Source organism: Castanea sativa, chromosome 9 (genome assembly GCF_040712315.1).
Source record: "Castanea sativa cultivar Marrone di Chiusa Pesio chromosome 9, ASM4071231v1".
NCBI classification, from domain to species: domain Eukaryota; kingdom Viridiplantae; phylum Streptophyta; class Magnoliopsida; order Fagales; family Fagaceae; genus Castanea; species Castanea sativa.
This window is the reverse complement of record NC_134021.1, coordinates 3,035,893-3,045,048: the sequence shown is the minus strand read 5'-3', so window position 1 is coordinate 3,045,048 and position 9,156 is coordinate 3,035,893. Positions and strand designations below refer to the sequence as shown.

General features: G+C 32.4%; 1 protein-coding gene across 3 annotated transcripts; it reads right to left on the bottom strand.

Moving 5' to 3' along the window:
- Positions 1–484: 484 nt before the first annotated feature.
- LOC142610867 (glutathione S-transferase L3-like) lies at positions 485–3,769 on the bottom strand. 3 transcript variants are annotated; one of them, XM_075782833.1, is made up of 10 exons: positions 3,717–3,769; positions 2,630–2,704; positions 2,311–2,371; positions 2,064–2,150; positions 1,878–1,976; positions 1,689–1,791; positions 1,524–1,603; positions 1,165–1,272; positions 822–902; positions 485–706 (listed from the first exon to the last, which is right to left on the bottom strand). In XM_075782833.1, exons 1-10 carry the CDS (start codon positions 3,725–3,727, stop codon positions 695–697), a joined length of 717 nt encoding a protein of 238 aa, XP_075638948.1. In that variant the 5' UTR covers positions 3,728–3,769; the 3' UTR covers positions 485–694. The 3 variants fall into 3 exon arrangements, with proteins under 3 accessions (XP_075638948.1, XP_075638949.1, XP_075638946.1); XM_075782834.1 differs by lacking the exon at positions 3,717–3,769 and adding an exon at positions 2,929–2,978 and having other exon boundaries at positions 2,064–2,103; XM_075782831.1 differs by lacking the exon at positions 3,717–3,769 and adding an exon at positions 2,929–2,972.
- Positions 3,770–9,156: the final 5,387 nt, after the last annotated feature.

Sequence of the window (9,156 nt, the reverse complement as noted above, 5' to 3'; positions counted from 1 at the left end):
AATACAAATATCTTACTCATTTAGGATGTATGTAGTATTTTATCACAACTATTTTCATAGTGGATTCGATTTTAGAACATGGTCTATAAGGGTTTTTTCTTTCGGTCAATATATTGCTTGTTAGTGTGCATTTTTTGTGGGTGATTGTGGGTTTATGGTTGTGTTCATATTATCCATGAAATCAGTTAATCAACTACTCGAACCATAGTTAAAGAATTTGATAAAATTAGTAATAAGTTGTGCTAGGGATCCGCATAAGCCTTCTTCAAGGTGTAAGCACACACACAAATGCATATATTTAAACAAGAGGGTTTTGATTCTCACACATTAATTTACTATTTCACATATTTTTTTTCACTTACACTTTTATGTGTTAAAATGTAGACATATGGGAATCAATTATGGATATATGTGTGTAAAATAGTAGATGTAAATGAATATGTTTCCTAAACATAAACTATTTTTTTAAGGACTGTTCTAAACCGAATAATTTATATTTATTTAAGCAATCCATACATGCTGATCAAATGCTGTCTATATCTTCAACTAGTACATACACACGTAAGACATGATATACTAAGAAACATTACAATAAGGCAGAAAGCCACTTATTTCTTCAACAAAAGAAAAATAAAAAATAAAAGGCAGCCACTTATTTAACTAATTAACGTCCAATGGAACTGTGCTGGTATGTTCAGTGCTTAGCCTGAGGAAGAAAATTAGATTAAAGAGTGGTTAGCAAAAAACACACTTGCAGAAAGTAAGAGTAAAAAAGCTTCAACGAAATCAAATTCATAATTCCATGACTAAATGGTTAGTACCAAAAAGATGGCACTGTATAATTCAACGATCACTTTGGGATCCGTCTTTGTTGACTTATAAGCATCAATCTTGTTCACCTCCTGTACAAAGGTTAACAAGAACAATTACCATTCAAGAACCAAGAACTCTGATACATAAGGAACTCATGCCTCCTTCAGAGCCATGTTTAAAGTCGAGAATATAAAAATATATAGCATGTGCATGTATGCTCCCCCGTCAAGATTGATGACTAAAATGAATTAGCTAGTTACTAAATGGGGGAGATCATAAATTTACAAGTTGTAAATCTTAGACTACTAGAACTTGCAATTGCCACTAAACATCATATGTGTTTTAATTTACCTCAATCCACTTAGTAAGTTTAGGCCTTCCTGCAGTGATGTCATAATTCCACACTCCTGAAAGGAAGGCTTGGAATTTTTCAACAAACGCGATGTAAGCTATGTCCACCTGAAGATCACATATTTTCGCTCAAAAATCAAAGGAGGAATTGTAGGAAATATCCTTTAATAATCATATTACTGGTTTCCACTTCCCATATTTATATATAACTATACATAATCATTGTCTAGAGCACAGGTAAAATAAAATTTGAATCTTTAATATGTTTTAAGAGAATGTACCAAGGTCAATATATACACAAAAGGCACACAACACAGCACCAAAGAAAGATCAAAATCATAGTTGAGAATTCCACTTACCAAACTGAACTCATGGCCAAGGAAGAAAGGCCCATCATTAAATTTATGAAGAGCATTCTCTAGGTGGTCAAAAGCAGGGCCTGATGCAAGTTTAAGGTTTTGTGAGGCTAGCTTCTATACAAAATGGTGTAAAGACTCAAGAGGCAGCAAGTTTTTAAGTCTTACCGGCTTCTTTGACAGTTTCTCCTTTAAATGATGTGAACACTATCTTGTTGAAGGTATCACTGTAGGTTATCAGTTCTTCGGCAAACTCTTTTTTAGCAGGATCCTACAATCATGTCATAACTTTAGAGTCAAATTCCAAGAGAGGTAGAGAGCTTTTATGAAGGGCACAATGAATTATGCAAATCTTACATTGGGTTGAAGAGAAGGTCCTTCAAAGTTGATGTCTACATATTTAATCAAATCAAGGCTCTCCCCAATAACTTTGCCATTGTGTTCCAATGAGGGTACCTGATAATATTTAAAAAATTGATAATCGATCAAGAAATTCAAGAAGCTGAATGAAGTATGCATTAGATAGGCATTTAAAAGTATCACCTTGTTTACATGGTAGACTCTCTCTTTGTACCAAGCAGGCCTGTTTTGAAGGTTAATTGGAACTAATTTAATCTTGTCATGTAATCCCTCCAACTCAAATTAATATTCATCAACTTTAGTAAGTAAGAAAAAAAATCCCAAGGAAGGAACAGGACAGATGACCCAGAAGGGCTAAAGGGTCTGTCTTTTAATTGAAATTAGAAGCTAGAAAAGCAGTATCGAATAACTTAAGTTGAAGATAAATAACCTTATAGTTCCTGATGATCCACACACGCTGTGCAAATGGACATGTATAATTGGTGTACAACCTTCAAAAAAAGGGTTCCAAGTTCATTTTACCATACAAGGTATAAAAACAAAATCCTAAACAGAAGACACAATAAAGACTAAAGAAAATGAATATCGGACAAAAACAAAAACAGAATGTAGGCCCCCCAAAAATATAAAAAGAAGATAGTTGAATATTCGGACATAGTGTTGTGTGTTCAGATTTGTGCAAAGATGTGTATACCAAACATTAACAAAATTTAAAATATAAAAATAAAAATAGGTAGAGAAGAGTGAACCTTGTGGTTCCATCGAAGAGAGGAGGTTGTTCGGAAGTGGCATCCAAAGGTGTGGGAAGATGCTCGTTCACGGTCCTGCACAACTCACATAACAACATTAGTAAAAACAATTTTACTTGTTAGAGATAGAATAGCCCAATGTAATAGGTTCTAACACAATGTTTAATTTACTATATATACATATATTATAGTTCATTGTAATAAAATATTTATATTACATTCTTCCGTCGTGTCATTTGTTTTTGTGTTTTATAACAAAATTCAGAATTCTTGGTGATTTCAAATTCCAAGACACTTACGCAGCTGCCATTGATGATGTTTTTCTTGTTGTTGTTGGGAGAGTTCCAAGGCTTCAGTTTATAGTGTTTCTAATCTGCTGCTGAATGCCATTTATATAGGAGTTTTCTCACTGTGATTCGCGAGCAGTGACGTACTCGAAATGTGACCGTCACGTGTGACGAACACAGAGATAATTATCTAGGTGCTGAACTGTGGACTCTCTTTGGTCTTTAGTCTTTACCCATTGGATTTGTTACCTTTCAAGGGTTTGAATTTTTCACGTATGCTGTTTATAAGACTACAAAACTATATATATAACTTATTATTTAAATAAGTATTATGAATAATTTCTTCAATCACAATATAACGAGGTGCAAGAAAATAGTTTCAAAGTGGTTTGGAAATAAACTTTTTTCCTACAAATTTCTTCCTTTTTTATTCTTTTTTTTAAGAAAATAAATATATGCAAGAATGTTCAAAGATTTAATTTGTTCATCTTGTTCATGTATGTTTGGTTAAATTTAAACTGTCACTTTATTTTTACTAAAGCTCTTTCTCAAACTTCTTTTAGTCCCTTCACAACTCACATAACAACATTAGTAAAAACAATTTTACTTGTTAGAGATAGAATAGCCCAATGTAATAGGTCCTAACACAATGTTTAACTTATTATATATACATATATTATGGTTCATTATAATAAAATATTTATATTACATTCTTCCGTCAACATAAGCCATGTCATGTGTTTTTGTGTTTTATAACAAAATTCAGAATTCTTGGTGATTTCAAATTCCAAGACACTTACGCAGCTGCCATTGATGATGTTCTTCTTCTTGTTGTTGGGAGAGTTCGAAGGCTTCAGTTTATAGTGTTTCTAATCTGCTGCTGAATGCCATTTATATAGGAGTTTTCTCACTGTGATTCGCGAGCAGTGACGTACTCGAAATGTGACCGTCACGTGTGACGAACACACAGATAATTATCTAGATGCTAAACTGTGGACTCTCTTTGGTCTTTAGTCTTTACCCATTAGATTTGATTACTTTTCAAGGGTTTGAGTATTTCACGTACGCTGTTTATAAGACTATAAAACTATATATATAACTTATTATTTAAATAAGTATTATGAATAATTTCTTCAATCACAATATAACGAGGTGCAAGAAAATAGTTTCAAAGTGGTTTGAAAATAAACTTTTTTCCTACAAATTTCTTCCTTTTTTATTATTTTTTTTTAAGAAAATAAATATATGCAAGAATGTTCAAAGATTTAATTTGTTCATCTTGTTCATGTATGTTTGGTTAAATTTAAACTGTCACTTTATTTTTACTAAAGCTCTTTTTCAAACTTCTTTTAGTCCCTTTTTGTCTGAGGTTATTTTAATGGTGGAATGAGAATTTAAAATTTAGATATCTTTGTTGGAAATACCAAAATATGCTAATTGGTTGTGATGCAAAGCTCTTGGCTCGTCTAAGGTTATTGGTTAAAAGCTTTTTTTGTTGATATTGATCAAAACCATTATTTGACTTTTTTTTTAATATCTACTTTATAATCCAAATTAGTACGTAAGTTATCTGAAAAGTCATTTTAAACTAAATGTTAATTATAGATTTATTTTTGAAAAATTTTTACACACATTGTAATTAATATGAACAAAATTTAAAAGGTTAGTCACCCACTAATTTTTTTAATTTTGATAATAATTTAGACAATATGATACATATTGCAAATGCTTAGAAATTAATTATAAGATAAATAGTTATAATTAAATTTATATTTTGATTATTTTATTGCTACAATATCCACAGTCTTATACTACATAATACATTACAATTTTCTATCATCCTGTAAATCTTTTATGCTAATCCTACTATTTCATAATTTTTATCTTATTACTAATAATATAAATAAGTAAAAATTATATATCTAATTTTTTAGCAACACAATATTGGGAAACTAATTTTGTAAGTTCAAAAATGAAAATAATTTTATGACAAAGTTTAGCTAAAAAATTGGTTGTAGCCTTAGGTTACAACATTACTTAATAAAATAAGCAATACTACATATTTTAAAAATCTAACCGTTAAATTGCATGTTCTTTACGCTCTTATTGTACATGTCAAAATTTGTGTCAATAGGATATTATTTACTATATGATCTAGAAATTTATATTTTATGTATAATTTTAAACTACAAAAACTTACAATTTAAAAAATTTATTGATGACATAGCTATTGATTTTTAATTTTCTAGAAATTTTGCAAGCATAGAGTATATAAGAAGAATATGTAATCCAATGATAGATTTGCCCAAATTCACCTCCAATAAGAATATATTGAGTAAGGTTGTAGTATAAGGCTACAATCAATTTTGTAGCTAAACTTTGTCCATAATTTTATATCTAATTAACTCAAATAATATTTCAATTATTGATTATTAATTAATAGTATAAATTTGTGAATGGTTATTGATGGGGATAAACTCCAATAATCGTCCATGAAGGTCGTCCAGGGCAAGACCAAGCAATCGAAGGCTGTAAGAACCTCGTCCATGAAGCTCGTCCATGTAGGAGGATGTTTGGGTGAGGTTTTGCGTGGTCAAGTTTCACAAGAACCCCACCATGTCGTCCAAGGTCGTCATGAACCTCGTCCTTGGAAAGGGTCATCCATAAAGGAAGGACCTCCCTTAGATGCGAGGTACGCTCGGCTGGAAGTCCTCAGGACGAGGACCCCTGGACGAACCCTAGACACTTAGGAAAATTCCTGAGCATAGTACAACTCCTTATTACATGCATAACTTCCAATAACAGTTAGGGGAGAAATATGTAACTCCCAAGCAGTTGTGGAAGTTATCTTTGAACTCTCACACCTCCTCAAATCTAGGAGAGGTTACAAATTGGATAATTGTTCTTAGGACACTATATAAACATTCATTCAGACAAAACAAAGGTATGTTTTTTACTTCTCCCAAAAAGTTGGAACTCCAAAAATATAGAGAGAAAACTAACTTTGCCATAAGAGGGTTCTTGGCCGGCGACCCCGATCACCTTTGATCGCTTTTTTTTTTTTTTTAGGTTATCGAGAGAGCAAGTAGTCCTTTCAAGCCCGAAGCATCCAGCCTACTGATTTTCTTCGCATCATCAGTTATAATCTTAGTCATAGTGATTATTATATATGGAAGATGAATAACTTAATGGCGTAAATGCACTTTTGGTCCCTACATTTTGGCTTTTTTCATTTTAGTCCTTACATTTTCATTTTACCATTTTTAGTCCCTAAACCAATTAACGCGTGATATTTAAGTTCTAACCGTCACCCAACTAACTGAAAAGGCTGACGCGGCAAACAGAATTTACTATTGGTACACTAAAGGCTGACATGGCCAATAAAATAATATTTAAAAATGCAACATCAGCATAAAATAGTAATTAAAAAAGACACATTAGCTTCCACGCAACCTTTTATTTTTTTAAATTAATTGATCAATTTAAACAAAATGAAAAAAAAAAACAATATTAGAACCCAAAATTAGGCATAAATGCATCTAATTTTTTTTTAAAAAAAATTAATCAATCAAATTCAACAAATTAAAAAAGAAAACAGCAGAATTAAAATTCAATACATAAATTTAGATTTGGGCTCATCTTCAACAAGAACACAATGAATACAAACCCAGTTTTAAATATAAGAATCACACACCCAAATTTTCTAGGATTTTCTTGCTCTTTCTTGTCAACCAAAAACAAAAACACAAACCTGGCAATTGATCTTTCTTGTCAACCAAACACAAGAAAATAAACACAAACCCAAACTCCAACAAGAATTTAGTTTTGAAGATAAGCTTCCAAATCCATTCGATCAAATAACAATCACTTGATGGAATACAATTTCTTCTCAGCGATGTCTTTGGACCTTGTAGTGGCAGTGGCAGATTGGACCCACCACCACTTCCACTGGTAAAAACCCATTACTCTCTTTTGCTCTATCACTCATTTCACTCCTCACTTTCTTCACATTCCACCTCTCACGGCTCCTCTTCTCTACTTCTCTCTGACTCATCTCCTCGCCCTATCCCCATTCCCCTGCTTGCCCTTTTAAGCTCTTTCTCGGCCTTGTCCGATTCTTTCTCGTTTCGTACTCTTCGACTTTGATATCGCCGGATTTTTGGACCCAGCCTAAGGTTTCTCTGAGCTTTGTGTTGTTTGTGGTGACTTGTGCTGTGTCTAGGTTTATGGGGTTAGTGTCTGTATTATGGTTCTAATTTTTTTTTTCATTTTGTTTAAATTGATAAATTAATTTTAAAAAATCAAAGGTTGTGTGGATGCTAATGTGACTTTTTTAATTACTATTTTATACTGACGTGGCATTTTTAAATATTATTTTATTAGCCATGTCAACTTTTAGTGTACCAACAGTAAACTCTGTTTGCCATGTCAGCTTTTTTAGTTAATTGGGTGACGATAAGGTCTTAAATGTCATGCATTAATTGGTTTAGGGACTAAAAGTGGTAAAATGAAAATGTAGGGACCAAAAGTGTATTTACGCCTAACTTAATTAAGTAGCTCGCAAACAAGCTTAAATTTGTACAACAAGAAAATAAACCAAACTTGAAAATATATCATAGTTTCGTGATGAGATTAAACTCGGCTCATGTTTAAAATAAAATTAAATGAACAATTTTGAATTTTTAATATTTTGTTTGGTCATTTATAGCCTACCAATCATATTATAATTTTTAGGCCAAAATGCAAAATTCAACCTCTAAATTTCACCACGTTTCATTTCATTCTTCTAAGTTTACATTCGATTATTTCAATCCTCTAAGTTTACATTTGGCCTGATTTTAAAATTTAATTAATTATTTTAATTTTAAAAAAGGTTAATTAAAACTAAAAACCAGAAAGCATACCTGTCTTATAGCCTCTCATTTCTCCCCCACTCCTTCCAATATCACAACTTTTTGCTTCTCAATCTCCCCTTCAAGTTCCTTTGCTCTTGATCTCAGCTCCTCCACCAATTTATGTGCCCCATCCATTCCAATCATAAGCTACACTTGTTCTACTAGGGTTATTTTTTGGTTTTTTTTAATTAACATTTTTTTTAATTGAAAAATAAATAATCAAATAAAAAATAAATTTTAAAATTGTTAGGACATATGTGTTTCACAGGTTAAGAACATATATCACTATTTTATGTAATTGACTAATCATTTGACAAAATGCACTTTACTTGTATTTTGGTAGATCTAGGATGCGTTTAATGCTTCAAGAAACCTTGTTTCAAGACCAAGTGTTAAAACCATGCAAGTCTGTCCAAGATTCAAGTGTGAAAAGTGTTGTTCATTAAAGTTCGACAGCTAGCATCTATCGAGCCTTGAAGAGTTGTTCTAGCCTGTGGCTCGATAGCAACTCGACAAATAGGGTATCTGTCGAGGTTTTGAAACTCAGTTTTTCTGGACTTTTTTCATCCAATCTGTGAGTATGTGTTTGAATTTTCTTTTCTCACAACCCTAAACATATATAAAGATTATTGTAAGGGTCGTAACAGGTTACACAGCAGAGAGCACAATTGCACCAGAGCATAATTCATAAAGTGTGACCGGAAACCAAGTTTGCCATAGTTCTTGAGAAGCTGCTGTGTTTTTACACCATAGGGTTTTATGACCAGGCAACTTTGTGATCTTCATGTGTTGAAGAATAGAAGAACTTTGCAGCCAACCTCCTTCTCTAGTTGGTGATTGAAGTCACGTACTAGGATCCACGCAATTGGTTAGTCACGTACTAGGTGCTGTGCATTCAAATGAGAGATTGTCACTATAGAACAAGTCCAATTGGATATTGGGGTAAGGGTTCAATTATAGTTTGATATAAGGTACCGGAATTCCTTATAATTAAAGTGCAGAATATAAAAAACACAAAGATATGATGACCCAGGAAAACCAAACTGGTAAAAAATCTGGGGAGGATTTAACCTAACTATCCTCAAGGTAAATCTGAATCCACTATGAAAGAATCGAAGTTTGTACAATAGCGACTTAGACCACTAACATCCTATTGCTACCGACCAGTAGAAAACTTACTGACACGACCATGTGCAAGCTCCGAGACCACAGACTCCTTCTTTCTTGGATTCTCCAGCAAGTACAAGCACTTCCGCTTGTGTATCTTTAAACTCTTATGGCAGCAACTGAATGATTATCAAGCTATTGAAGCAATCTTCTTCTTGATAATCATAAGCTTGTGTGA

Coding starts and splice junctions, on each gene's coding strand:
- LOC142610867 (XM_075782833.1), bottom strand. Junction 2,151..2,310: donor GGATCATCAGGAACTATAAG/GTTATTTATCTT, acceptor TTTGAGTTGGAG/GGATTACATGACAAGATTAA. Junction 1,273..1,523: donor TTGGCCATGAGTTCAGTTTG/GTAAGTGGAATT, acceptor TGTGATCTTCAG/GTGGACATAGCTTACATCGC.